The following is a 15,069-nucleotide window of genomic DNA, read 5'->3' as shown; positions in this document are numbered from 1 at the left end:
TATAGCCACACTCTTGAGCAAAAATTGTGCTTTTGCTATACGAATCTGGCGGTTTCAACTACATAATACGATGCAACTCCTAATTGTTCTTAATACAGGTTCAGTACTACAGTTATCGTTCAAATCTTTACTGAAAACTAACGCTACTAAACTGCATCCTACATTTCTGAGCTTATCATGGTAGGTGTTAATATGGTTAGTGATTCTGTTAAGTATGTTACTATGGCAAATGATCCAAGCTTTGAATCAGAGAAAGTATAGATATGAATGGATGGATGGATACCTGTAGACTATGTATGGGCTTCTCAGATTGGTACCTTGTTGGCCCAGGGATTGGTTGAAATGTATTAGTTCAGCGTGGTCTTAAACTCACACCAACAGGGTCTTGTTCAAGCTTTTGCTTTTCAAGTATTTTCTTCAGCGCATGGGAACATCTGAGGATGAATAAATAAATGGTATTATTAGTTTATTAAAGTAAAGAAGATGGTATTACGCTCACACTCTCCAAATATTTAACTCATCTTTTTACAATTTATGACAAGAGAAATAGAAAGAGAAATAATCAAATACTTAAAATGCACTTGATTTGGGATTTCCAACCAAATCATTGGACTCATTTAACAAATATGGTGCTCACTGGACCTTTTTGTTGCTCCACCTACGTAGCAGATGCTTTCAGCTAAAAATTGTAACGTTTAACATTAGTGATTTGTACGTAATGTTCCATAGATGATATATTCTTGAAATTCCAGAGGTCTTAAGACTTTTACTAGATGCTTTACAAAATAGTACAGATATGTCATAGCTATTTTATGTAAGATTTGAGTGAATGCTACTAAAAATTGCAATGACCACTCATCATTTACTTCCCCTTATTGCTATGCAACAAGGTTTAATAATGCAACCCTGCCCAACTAGCTGCACTTGTGAACAAATAAGAAAAATGCGTCTATGTGAAATCCCCAACCCAGATCTATAATAATCATGTAAAACCGATCACCCAACAATCTAACAGTTCTACCCAGTTCCTTAAAAAGCAACTCAATGTGTTCATCTTTTGACCCACAAAGTGTAAAAAGTTATCCATGAGGTTCTACCCGAATTTTTGATGTATTTTTCTTAATTGTTTAATTTGTTCTTCAACTTTCACTTGTTTTTTCTAAATAGATAATTAGTCTTTACTCTTCGTCTTCTGTATTATTCAAAAGATTGTTAAGTCTTTTAAATTATTAGGCTGTATTGGTGTTCAATTACATATGTTGTTACTCCATGTCATATTTATTACATTATTTAACACCAGGCAATTGATAATAATCTGACCACCATTCATTTCTGTGGCAATAACAATACAAGTTTTTAGAATATGGCAACGCAAAAGCAGATCATTTGCGCATCAACATGAAAAAGAGTGTGTTAAGATGATTTACCTCCAGGGTAGGTGGTCAACGAACATATAAGGTGAAACAATCATGTCCATGAAGGCTTCCCTGTTAGCCACATAAGCTTCATACCCACATCGTGCATCGGGTGTGCTCCATCGTCTATATAGAGGCATATCAAACTTTTTCTTCTCAGGTACTATATGAATGACCACACCTGGCAAAAACATTTCTCTGAAGTTCTCAGACGACTGGCCTTTTCGTGATGGCATAGCTTCCATAAACCGTGTTACGAGATTATCACGTGAATCAAGATTATCAGGAGACTGATAAAAAGGATTAGAGAATCTTTCTGATGAATCAATTATACCACCATCATCATCTGAACTATCGTCCATGTCCATACCATGCCAAAGGCTGAAACGTTCATCTGGTTCCTGGATGCTCACTACAGCGATTGTCAATGGCGCAGTGTCAGGATTGATAAGTACAAACTGACACGAGACAACTAAAGGGCCGTTTACTAAACACTTAACTTAGTAAGCGCTTACCAGTTCAAATACCTTACCTGGTGAACACAACAAGGACCGAGAATCTTACCCGGTAAGAGGGAAGACAAGGATCGATAGTCTTACCCTGTAAGTGAGGGTGATGATTCTTACCATGGAAGCACTTACCGGGTATGAACGCTTACCATCAATCCTTTTGATGGCCAGAAATGTCACCCCATAAGATAAATAAGGGCAACGACTCTTGCCGGTAAGCACTTACTCGATAAGAATTTGGTAAACAGCCCCTAAATGAACACAGTATTTATACAGCTCAACATTTGCAATGGACCCAAAAACAGATTGGTGAGTTCAGTTTTTTTGTTAACCATGGGTGTCCGGGACAGCTTGCATGCACCTCTACTAATCCCATGGGACCCTGAAGATAACAACTAAGAAAATTCCCAGTGGCCTTGAGGAGACCCGAACTAGTAACCTATGGGGAGGAGCCCCAAGGCCTAACCTTTATTTGTCAGTTGAGCTAGCCCTCAAGGTTACAAATTGGTGAATTCATAGGTAAGTTTATGGATATTTCCTTACTATTAATCGAATGCTTCCAATGGTTCCAGCTTCAAAGTCTGGTGCATTCCCAGGCTCTCGCCTATATGATTTCAACAAAACAGAATACCCCTATTCCCCTCTCGATGATTCTATTTAACCTCTAAAATAGCTTGGTACCCTCCCCATCTCAAAGCGACCATAGGGTTGTTAATCTTTACTATTTACTCAATACCCCCTGTACAGCTATATATTTTATTACTACCACCTCCACTATTATTGGTTTTACGTCTTATGTAGGTAACCTAATGGCAGATTTATCATTACATCCACGGTCATTGTTGGGATTCTCATAATATAATTCGTGAACTTAGTTGTGCACTTATAGTAGGAAGAGTACCCCCATATACTAGTAAATAGATAAGACAATGAAAAACCTCACACTTCCCCACAGGCAACAACTCAGCAAAGGGTTGGATTTACAAGCCGTAGACCGGCTTACAGTCCACAGATAAATTATCTGAGAATTTTCATTGGTATATGCATAAGAGAAACATGATAATAATAAGTACCATGCAAAAGTTCACCCCGATTAAACTTCTTGCTTTCTCTTCTCAGTGGCAATGGATTCAACTCTGAAGCTGGAGGCTTTTCCTGAGGCTTGGTCCACAGATAGGTGCTTACTGAAAGAAACCGACGAGCAAGTTTATGAATTACGGCTGAATCAGCATCTGCATCATTTGATAGTGCCAGCATGGCAGCTGTCTGTAACCTCATGATTGAAGCAACCGAAAGGCGTGATGAGAATTCAGTATCATACACGATGCTGCAGCAGCAGGGACAATATGAAACTCTGCCAATAACTAGGTGGGACGAAAACGGAGGACAATAATAAGGCACGGTAGTATTGTATCAAGATTACCTTGTCACAAAACCTGAACATGCATTTGCTAAGACTGAATCTACACATGGAAGCGGCCCATAACTATATACATGTAATCGTGGATAACGTCCATATAACTGTTCATAAGAATGGGAAAGTTAGAAATACATTGGATGTTTGATGCAGATGATTTGGTTCAGTAACTGCGTTTCATACTAAAATCATGAATTTTACAATTGCCCTCTACTGTTTAGTTTGTCAAGGAGGGGGCAGGAAGGAGAGTAATTGACTTCTTGAACCAACGTATTTGGATTTTCGTTTCAAACTAAATTGGCTGTGTTTAACTTAGGAGTTAGGACATCAATTGGTCGCTGAGTGAAAGAAAGCATCAAAAGTTTGGCATAAGAAAAAGCCATCGGCAACATTATAAACATTGAACACACTTTCTTATACAGGTACCACAGGTTCTCAGCCTTTTGCTTCCCATAGCATTTGCAATTTCTTGTCCCATGATACCATTTGATGATGCAAAACCACTTGAGGAACCAGATAAAGTTTGGTAACTATTAGATAGGAATAAATAGGCTTTTTGGTCGACATTAATGAAAACTTTTGGTGAATTATATGAAACTTAATACTGGATTTTGCATTTGAATTTTTTCTTTTGTGTAAGGATCTGGTGTTCCTGGTTAGATCTAGGTTTTGATTCAAGTTCATTTGGTAACGTTTTGTATTTTTCAGATTTGGTTTGCAAAAAGATAAAGAAGACAGAAGATAAAATAATGTAGAAGATGGAACATAAGAAATACACAAAAGAAAAACAAATATATAAAATACTAGGCAATAAAAAGACAAATAATTCCCCCAACAGACATGCATTTTGCAAGGCATGCCTGTTGCTTAATGGATGTTCACTGGCAGTGTTAAACAAATAGACTTGATTGTTACAAAATAGTTGATTTTGGGCTCGGGCCAAAAGAGGTCCATGGACTAACCTGCAGATTGACTGTAAATCCAGAGACCAAATGTTAATTTACTCTGAATGAAAGTATGAGAACAGACCTTCAATCCTAGCAGTGCAGAAATAGCTCCTCCAAGCGAATGTCCCACAACACGAAGGTTGTACCCTTCACACTCACATCCAGCTCCTAGCAATGACGTAAGCAATCCACCTTCCTGGAATTCTGATTCGCAATTCGAATTGTACGAATTCGATTCATGAACAAAACAGTGTGAATCTCATTAGGAGATCAGTATCTTGTTTGATTCACCATCATATTGGCAATTCATCATTGTGTTGGTGAACTGAACCATATTACACAATTTCATAAAAATTAGCCTTGATTTCTTAGCTTATTTGTGACGCTGTTATGGACTTCTGTGTAGAGTTTATTGAACCAACAACGTATTTGCAGTCAGATGACCAAAACGTTTTGTTGGTATATCATAAAATAGTAACCACCACTAACTGGACATAAGAAAGTTCTTGTTGATTTACATGTAAATATTGGTTTTATACCTCATCCCCGGGGGGACCACCATGGCTCCTCTCTTCTTGAGAATCCATACATCCCTTACCAATGTATGAACAACTATCTCTCGAGCCAGGTTAGCCGTATAGGTTCGGCCTCAATGGAAAAATAAAATGGAGCACCTAACAACGCATCTTCACAGCTCAAGAGCTACGAGATCACCTCTTTCATTCTGGGGTGACAGAGGGATCATACCATTTAAGCCTTTTTTCATGCTTTTCCCCAAGGTATGGAGAAAGCTGAAATCAGAAGGATTTCCCTAATCCTCCCTTGGGAAGAGCATGAAATTATTTTTCACTTATTTTTTGTGTTTGTATGTAATTATGGTATATTAAACAAATTATTCTAGGGGAAATTGAGTTCACAATTCAATTCTCAGATTTTGACAACAATGCTAGGAGGAGTATTTGGATAAACTTTATGAACACTGCCCAATTAAGACCTCACATGCTTACTTTTACTGACAACGAATATGTTATAGTTTCCATGAGATATCCCACAAAGAAAATTGTTGAAATTTGATGGGATGGAAGGTGTATGTGATGCATGCTATGGGGATTCCCTTTCATAAATGTTTCCACCCTAAACAGTTCCAATCAACAAGCAACAGATCATACCATACCTTTGTTTCCAGGATTTCCATCAATTTGCACATACAGATCCCTCGCGGCTTCCACTATACCAGAGTGCCCATAATATGCTGAACCTGGCGGAATAAGATTATCACTGTGACAGGGATGAGAAGGAAGAAGAATTCTGGTCATGAAAATGTTATGATAAGAGACCAAGAAAAAGAAGAGCAATTTTAAAAGAATGTTACTCGTAAACCCTTTATCCAAAAATAAATGCAACAATTTCCATTTTTGGTGTCCTAAAATAAACGTAATATCTCCTTTTCTCTTAGGGAAAGTATTATTCCAATAACTTAGTCATTGACCCTTCAGTAATCATTATAAAGAACTTTCTTGATATTGTTAGATAGCTTTTGACAACTATATGCATATTAGTCAATAACTCAATATAATAACTTTTTTGACTTCCTACATCATCGGAACATCATTCCAATGTATCTACTTTTCAATTTAAGTCAATAAAACTTAATTATCTAGTTACTTGTATATATTTGTTTTATTCGGTAAAGCCGGATTGTTACAAGATCCACCCACAACCCCAACACTTTAAATTAATGAGTTTTTCAAAACTTCTATATTTAAAGTACAAATGAAAAGTAAATTAAAAAAAACAATCAAAACGAAAAAAATAAAATGAAAAGAAAGAAAAAGAAATCAGAAATTAGAAATCCACGTGAGGTGTTCTTGTAAAAAACTTACATATACAATTTATTTGTGTATGTTTGTAGTCTGTAAGTGTGTGTGTATATGTATGGATACGCATCTACATACACACACACACATATGTGTGTGTGCATGCACGTACATGCTTGTGTGTGTATGCATATGTGTACGTGGGATAGTATGGGTTTTGAGCTACACCTCAATCCGTCCTAAATATGGACCAGGTCTAAAAGATCTCCCCTATATCAGTCCCACACCTGTTACCAGACAGCCTTATATGCCGCACACAGGGGCGGGTGAGGCAACACTATGCCCCTAAAGTCCGCCCTGTTGCCATCCTAAAGTGGGATCTCACAAATTCAAGTGTGTGATAATAGAGGTGATTTCATTCATACGCAATTGTCTTTTTGACTTTTTTGATTTATCAATTAATTGAACTCCCTCAATCTTCACTTCAGTTTGTTAATTTGGATGACAACTGGAAGAAAAAGATATCACTGATATGGTGGTAAGAATCTAAGTATATGATTGATCAAAAAATAATAATTTGCTAGAGGTATGCAAGTTAAAAAACCATAAAAGTTCAGTGATCACTTTATCTATTTTGCCTAAATGAATACTCCCATTTGATGACGGACAATGGGAAGGACAAGTTCATGTGCTAAAGTTTCTCCGATTGGTACAATGTATCGTTGTGTGTGTGAGAGAGAAGGGGGGGGGGGGAATAGAAAATATGTAGTTAAACAGGACAGTATTAAACAGAATACAAAGGCATAGCCGGGGAAAAAAAACCCAGGAGAGAACGTACTATATCAAACCATCTATATCTTCTGTAGCAAGCATGCATTCCCTACTTAAACCATCAGTTAGGAGATCTTCTGGGGTTTCAGTTCCACGCACACATATCACAACAGATTTTATATGATGGAGAACCACAACAAAATATGCAGCTTCACACCTTGCCTGAAACAACAAATGCAAATTTGTAATACATGGATAAACAACACGTGGAAACTGGTTTACAAGTAACTTCCACTCTTAAACTAGACAAGTTTAAGACACCCATGAAGGATAATGATGTCACTAAATTTTGCAAAGAGAAAGTATAGCACTCAGAATGATGCACGCATGGATGCATGATGTGTGAATCCATCAGTTTCTTTATACTTGCATGTTAAGCTATCATCTCCCTTGCATGCGAAAACGCATGAAGAGAACCATGTAAAGGTGCATTATTATGTGCACACCAGACACTGAAAATTACAGTTGCAAGCAACAGACAGAAAGTAACAAGAAACATGAACACCTTGGTAGAAGGCAAGCACATACAGGTGCACCATTGTGCACAACACAAACAGAATTCAAATCACACCTCTAACAAACTGTAAGCGACAATACCAGCAGGAAAATGATCAGTTAGCTGATTGTGTCACCAGTCAGAATATTGACTCCTGAATATTGGTAGTATATGATATATACGAAAATATGTAACCAGAAAGTTACAAGGACCTGACAAACACGGCCTTGTCGAAGCACTTCAGCAGGCAAATTTACATATCTCAGAAAAGCACTTGCATGACCTCGCCACCAATTGTCACCTTCGAGTTTGGGAAGCCTACAGGAAGGTGGAACTGTTAATATACACATGGCAGAAATGAACAAATATTCTACTTATGATTGTATGGACAACTACTAACTTCTTGAATTCAAAGGGGAACCCGACCAAGATTCACCATTACTATTTAGACCAAGGCAGATGTAAGCTTTATCAGATCATAATCATCATATTATATATACTACTCCCTCTATCCTGTGAAAAGTGTGATTATTGCATTTTGGAATGTCCAATATTAATTGGATTGTATAATTATTTGTAAATTTTCAATCTAACATTATATATTTGCCCATGTTCATCATTACAAATTATTGATAGGATTGATTTTGGTCCACCAGTTTCCTTCCCATGTATAATTTTGAAGGGTGGAGGAGATTTTGGACATTTGATTAATAGCCAAAGACTCCTGTAAGTCTGTGTGCAATCTAAGGTTGCAAATTATTATGGATGGAGGGACTATAATAAATGAAGTGGCATCGCATGGAAGATAGCATATGCATGACTAGAGTATCAGCCTCTTATCTTGTTGCAAAAGAGAGATTCCCAACAAATATTCTGAATAAGTTAATCACAGAGACGGAATGCAAATGAATGAATCACCAAATCCTTCAGATAATTCCATGCCTTACTGTTCGGTTGGGAGTATTTGAAAATTAAATCTACAATAATTGTGACGATGGATCTCAGTTAGCATTTGTTCACGTAGTTTGAAGTTAACCGAGCAATTAGAAGTTGATCTTCATTTTATGATTATTCGTGAATGGTAAGCACTTTCAACACTCGTAGTGCAAACCAAGACCACATAACTGAGCATTCTCTAAGCACCAAAAATTTTAGACATCCTGTTTCCACTGCTTGCATGTCAAGACGGCAAGTGGGGATTATTCGATATAAGAACACATAAATGGTCATTCACAGTATAGACAGGAAGCGGAGAGATGACAAGGGAAATTACAAAATAAATGATTTGCACCAAAAAGGAGTTAGTGTGGGTTGACCTATTCCAAGTCCAAGGGGTCAAAATCCCTTGCCTATACAACCATGCACAAAGAAACAATACAGGATTCCTTCCAACATCAAGTAAAAGGCCCTGTACCAAGAGAATAGTTGGTGCTGAGAAAGTATCATAATAAGCTACAAAAAGACTTTTAGTTCTGAAAAGACCGTATAGGCAGCTTCAGCGAATGGATGAAAATCAGCAGCTCCTTGAATTAGTTCTTCAGGTGCCTCCACAGTTTCCTCTTGATATTTAGGCATTAGGCTTTCCCTTTGCAACAAAGCTAGGCCTGAATAGAGTAAGTAAACAAGTCATGCAAAGTAATAACTACACATGCTATGGACAAGGCTCGAGAAAATTCACGATCACCATCTTCTTCAGTAGAAGAACATAGATGAGTTTTAGATATAGCAGATGCTGATCAAAGCAAATGAAGCATGATATTTGGTGTTAATTGAGAATTCGTAAAATGCATAATTCCTATCTTCTACTTGGCTTTCAGGGGTTTATGGACAATAAGGTCACTTGAGAAATATAGTGTTTTCACTTGACTTTCGGATTAAGGTACGGAAGTTGATAGATTGCAATCCCTGTCACACATATCTTATAATTTATAATGAAACTAATGAAACTTTTGTTGTGGCATAAGCACATAAACAACTGATAAAAGAGGAAGAATAATTTATGAACATCAAATGTATCTTAAAATTAAAATCTGAAATAGAAATCTGTTGGGGACAAGTAGAAGTGGTAGAATGACACTGATGGAAGGAGTATAATCAATGAAAACCAAGTATAGAGGAAGTAATAAAGCTTCAAATGACTCCATCTAGGCAGTTCTGCTATTTTCTTCAGTTTTTACTATCCATCCTCAACTTGTATAAGGTAATATCTTGGTTTTTTGTGATTCATCAAGGCAGGCCTTCTCAAGTTTCAAGTTTCAAGCTTCATTGCCTCTCAACAATTGTCTGGATTCAATTCAAGTTTGGGCTGCCTTCAATCTCTCTGCTCGATGGTCCAGTGTGGCTGTCCCTTTGAATGGAGTCCGTTTTCTTCAGATTCAACTTGATTTGTTTACTGTTATAGTTATCCGTGAAGTTCATAAAATAATATAAAGAATTGCCTAGAGTAAAAAACCACTGGCAAGAAGCAAAGTATTAACTAATGTGAAATCTGTGACCTTACAAAGATGCGGACGTCACATGAACCTTGAAGACCCATGCATTCAACCTTACAAATCTCACGATATGAAAAAGAAAAACCGACTAAACCCTATACCCACGTATGTTAGACAAATATAAGACTGGCACTTGTTAACAAATTACCCAATTCTTTAGGAGTGCCAATCTTAAAGATTAATATTTTGCACTTCTAATTGACCTCGAATCTAACCAACGGAAAATATAAATAAAAAAACAAGAGAAGCTTTTTTCTGTTCATCTCCAACCAATCTATACAGTCCACTCCAATGTATGGTATTGAACTACACATGACGGATACGTGGAACATATTAATTTTACAAATTTTACATCAGAGGCCATAAATGAACTACACATGACTGTTACATGGAACATAATAACTTTGCAACTTTACAGCAATGGCCATATATCACCTAAATCACTTCATGTGAGGAACGTAAAATCAAGGAGAAGGCACCTATTTTGAAAATAAATGACTACTTGCTATTAACACTTTACAAGTATTGTACCCAATGTAACATGTTAATTTCAAAAACAAGAGAAGAGTGCATGAACTGCTAATGAAAATGTTATAACAAAGTATAGCATCATTTTATCACAAGGAATTTGTGTTCCATCCAAAAACAAGACAGACCTGCCAAGAGTTCTAGATGCCCTGTCCCAGATGCACGATAAGAAACAAGGTCTCCTAGTAACTGTGCCACTGAGAAAACTTCATCTTCTTCCATTACAGTCCTAGAAATTGAAGCATGTGAAGTAAGCAAAATCAATAAAATGCATAAGAATTCAGACTTGTAGGCCAAGCAGAAGTGCAGAAGCATACAAGTATTTGACACGTCCCATACAGCACAATGCTTCACGAAGTCCTTGATCAAATACCTCTCGATAATGGTGTTTCCATGCTTTGTTTTCGTTCGTGTAGAAAGACCTCCATCTTAGGACATCAGATCCGGAATAACATTGTACCAGTGTGACATAACACACCATGATAACAAATACCACCGCCATATTATGCAGCCATGTGGTGTTAGTTGAAAGAAGCTCTGCAAAAACAACAATTTTATGGATATAAAGCCACTTGTAACATGTGGAGAGAACAAAAAGTGGGAAATATCACGACCCCTCGTAGAAATAATGGTAAAGACATCTTCAGTTACCTATTTGCTAGATGGGACGAACTATGTCCTGTTAGAGCAAAATTCTCCTTGTTTCAAGAAACCCAAGAAATGGGGAAATGGGGAATGGGGGATTAATGTAGGACCTGACCAGACCAACTAATAGATCCAAGGAGGTTCAGAATAAAAAAATAGGCTACAATATAGAACTGATCTACATATCTTATGATAAGAAAATATAAAATCATAATAAGGTATTAAGGTTTTGCTTATAGAACATTCTACTCTCATAAACATGCAATGTCTTGAAGCATTTGAGCCTCTCTCTATCGTATTATTCATTAAACTTTAAACAAGGCAACAATTGTACAGATCTACAAAAATAGAAAGTTCAGGGGCCCTAAGTTTACCTAATACACATGCATTTGGAGTTCGATCTTTAAAAACATTTTTTGAAACATTGATTAGAAGGTAACTTGCTCCCATAAACTGCAGCACTGTAATTACAAAAGCAAACCGGGTCCACCGTATCCACTTCATGTACCTAATCTGTTAAGTAATAACAGAAATTTTAAATTAGGTGACATCACTACACATGCCAATCTAAAGAGAATATGTATATATAAAGATATATCATTTCCCATGATTGGGTATTGGTAGATAGGAAACCACATTTTGTTAATGTAAAAATTGCATCCTAATCTTTTCGAACTTCCCACAAGCACAAAAAGTATTTGATGTACGCCAACGTCTGAAGAAACCATACGAACTCGAATTGAACCAAGAGGATTCAGCACTATTCAGAACCATCAATGTTAACATGTGAACAACTTAAGTACAATTCTACCTGAAGTCCTGAACAGTTTAGACAATATTTTATGATTCCCCCAAGTGTTATTAGATACAACGCAAGAACGGAAGTGTGAGCCGCAACCAGCATCCATGTGCTTTTACATTCCACAGTAACTGGGAAAGAAGTATATTTAGTAAATATGTAATATTCTACATCAAACCACAAAACAGCATACTCACTGTATCCTACTCAGAAGTAGGGCCTATGGGAGGATATACCCAGGCCCTTTCTCAATCCCAAGGAGTAGAGAGGTGGTTTCCATGAAGGCCCCAGCTTGAAAAAAAGTTTTGGGAAGTCACAAACACGTTTAGAAGGTTTTGGAACGTTATTAAAGAGCATGAGACAGTATAAAAAATTGTCGAATTAGAGTGTGCGCCAAAAAGTACAATAAAGGCAGTAGAACAATAGAGCAATGCGTCACTCAAATAATCAAGGGATTTGATTTTTAGATGATTTCTAGAATTATGGGATTTAGCTAAGAGCAAATGATTTTGTATAGCTAACTTCCCCCCAGTTTAGTTCTATTTTAAACCTATTTATATGTAAGATTGTATAATGGAGGATATCAACTTTTTCTACTTATAGTAAACAATAAGATTTCCACAGTTGGAAGACATAAAAGAAATGAATATTTTACAAAAAAGGGAAAAGATAATCTGAGCCCACCTAATATCTCTATACAAGAAGCTGATGATGAACTTGCTTTGAAAATGGAATCTCATTGGAATTCGTGTGCAACTTGGACAAAAAGAAACGAAGTGGCTTAGACAAATCTTTTTTGTCGATAACCTCAGACCAATCAATCGGCATATACAGTTATATGGAAACTATGAGAGAAAAGGCTTCAAAGGCTTGCAGACAGAAATTTTCGTATTCTTTAAAATCCGAAAGATGAAAATGTGAAACAGATGTATGGTACTTTTGGGGAGCCCATTGAACAACATTCCACTTCACGAATGGCCGACCTGCCCCCAGCTCTTACAAATCCAATTATCCATTCCAAGAAACGAGTCGTTCAAGAAAGCCAACAACATCCATTCAGGGAACAAGAAACTTGCAGAGAATCAATCACCTAGATAACAGTCACATTTAGAGAATACGATCTCAAGCACTAGAAGAAAGCCATATTTGAGTAGCATCTCAGCCAAGAAATTATATTAGCCTGCGCAAACCCAAAGACATGGTTATCCTATCAATAAGGGACCAAGCATCTTGAGTAATCTTAGATAGTGTTTGATTGCCTCTGATTCGGCTGAATCAAAGATGACCTCTGACTCGGTCAAAGGAGTGCACTTTTTGGTAGATTAATATTTTGCCTCTTATTGACTGACCAAAAATTATCATCCATCCCATTCAAAAGCAACACATTTCCACACTTTATTGCAAGCGACTTGGTGCCCAACCTTGATGTAGCCTGTGAAGTCCGCTGGAAGTTAGGAGGTTGGCTTGCCACTTGAAGTCGCCTGTTAAATCACATGGCAACTTGTGATGCATTAGAAGCAACCTTGTCCGTGACTTGGGAAGCCATGTACAAAGTCACATGATGTATACCGACATAATCTGGAAAGACCGGGCGAGCTCTAAAGTGACTTCGAACTCTCCCAGAAAGTCGCCTACAAACTATGGCCAGCTAAATTTTGGCAATTACGTCAAATTTGATTAGCTTACTTCTTCTCTCCATGTTAGTACATGGACATGATGTCGCATAAACCCCTTCATAAGGCTCAGTTTAATCCTATATATAGCAATCTTGGCATGTGTGACACATAAGCTCTAACTTGAAGGGAGCAGCAGTATAACATATGACGTTTAGATGATGCTCATGTGGAGATTAGTAGAAAATCTGGTAGATTTTCTGATTTTTCGGAGGTTTTTAATGAGAATTGTAGGGTTGCAAAGGAAGAAAAGTTAGATTCACTGAGGCCTAATGGACTTAAGACAAAGAAAACTAAATAACAGATCTGGTTGCAGGATTGGTTTTTCTGATGAAAGAGTGTTTGTTTTAGTAACTTGATTATGTGAAGCCGGGTAAAGAGCAAAGAACAACAGAAGCTGCATTGTTGGTATCTGAATTGTGCAGTTTAGAGGTCGATTACAATGGATTCTTAATAAATACGTATGCACAGCATATTTCCATGTACATACATTGTTAGGAGAAAAGGGCAAACAGTAGCCAGTACGGATTTGTGTACAGCAAATTGTAGTGCACGTAACCACCAAGGACCTCATTTCTATAAAAGTAAGTGTTATGTGTCAAGTACTACTTATAGCAGCAAACTGATGTCTCTAAAAATGTTGATGACCAGCTGTCTTGATGTAGCCTCATTTTGTCAATGCTCTACCCACTTTTTCTTATTGTCTTTGGCCAGGTTCATGGGCTAGTACAGCAACAACAAAAAAAGAATCACTACGCGTTATATTAAGCAAGTTGAAAAAACCAAATAGCTAAACAAGCATGCATCAAGAGTTTGATCCACTAATGCGATAGTAAAAACATATCTCCAATTCCTGTTCATTGCTTAAAAATTCCCTTGAACCAACCCGTTTATTGTATTATTAATCATAAAAAAGAACAATAAAGCTAGAAAACTGACGTAAAATTTTACCCGCTGGTGACGCCGAATTAGGGTTCCAACAGCACGTGTTTCAGAAGGAGTATTAATAATCGTCATGGCCGTAGCTCTCTGCGCCATTGCGATCGGAATCATTGACGCCATTCTCAAACACGAAACAAAGAAAATCACAAGAAATGGAACAATATCTCCAATTACACAGTCCGGGTAAGCTGCAGTGATTAAAATGAGGCTGATGATTATCAAAAACATATTCGAAATCCCTAGAATTATAGCGCTCCATCTCAGTTGCTTGATTTCAAAACCCCAAATCATAGCGATGCTAGTAAATTAAGATTCGTATTGAATAATCGGCAAGAAAAAGGACTAACATCGGCGAACAAGTTGGAAAACGATCGAGGAATAAGTAGAGATGTTTGAATTCGGTTGTTTGATTCTTTAAACGGTAATGTTCCAGTATATAGCTGTCTATGTTTAAAACAAATATTTGTAACAAAGTGTATTGTTAGGCTCGAATTTGTTAAAGGAATTAAAATTTGTAGGGAATTGGAATTAAATGTTATCAGGTTTGATTAAGTGTTT

At 37.0% G+C, this 15,069-nt stretch overlaps 1 protein-coding gene across 4 annotated transcripts; it reads right to left on the bottom strand.

Annotated features, from left to right (window-relative positions):
* Positions 1 to 15: 15 nt before the first annotated feature.
* On the bottom strand, positions 16 to 14,887 carry LOC112523389 (sn1-specific diacylglycerol lipase beta). Of its 4 annotated transcripts, none has more exons than XM_025132980.1 (15): positions 14,521 to 14,887; positions 11,472 to 11,610; positions 10,770 to 10,989; positions 10,581 to 10,681; positions 8,915 to 9,036; positions 8,749 to 8,840; positions 7,645 to 7,750; positions 6,944 to 7,098; positions 5,463 to 5,566; positions 4,371 to 4,492; positions 3,348 to 3,445; positions 2,998 to 3,251; positions 1,786 to 1,827; positions 1,428 to 1,596; positions 16 to 434 (listed from the first exon to the last, which is right to left on the bottom strand). In XM_025132980.1, exons 1-15 carry the CDS (start codon positions 14,800 to 14,802, stop codon positions 353 to 355), a joined length of 2,088 nt encoding a protein of 695 aa, XP_024988748.1. In that variant the 5' UTR covers positions 14,803 to 14,887; the 3' UTR covers positions 16 to 352. The 4 variants fall into 4 exon arrangements, with proteins under 4 accessions (XP_024988748.1, XP_024988747.1, XP_024988746.1 ...); XM_025132979.1 differs by having other exon boundaries at positions 1,428 to 1,827; positions 14,521 to 14,598; positions 14,686 to 14,887; XM_025132978.1 differs by having other exon boundaries at positions 1,428 to 1,827.
* Between the last annotated feature and the right edge of the window lie 182 nt (positions 14,888 to 15,069).

The sequence above is a fragment of the Cynara cardunculus genome (genome assembly GCF_001531365.2).
Source record: "Cynara cardunculus var. scolymus isolate 2C chromosome LG 12, CcrdV1, whole genome shotgun sequence".
In the NCBI taxonomy this organism is placed as follows: Eukaryota; Viridiplantae; Streptophyta; class Magnoliopsida; order Asterales; family Asteraceae; genus Cynara; species Cynara cardunculus.
The sequence above is the reverse complement of the archived record's forward strand: the minus strand, read 5'-3'. Positions and strand labels throughout refer to the sequence as shown.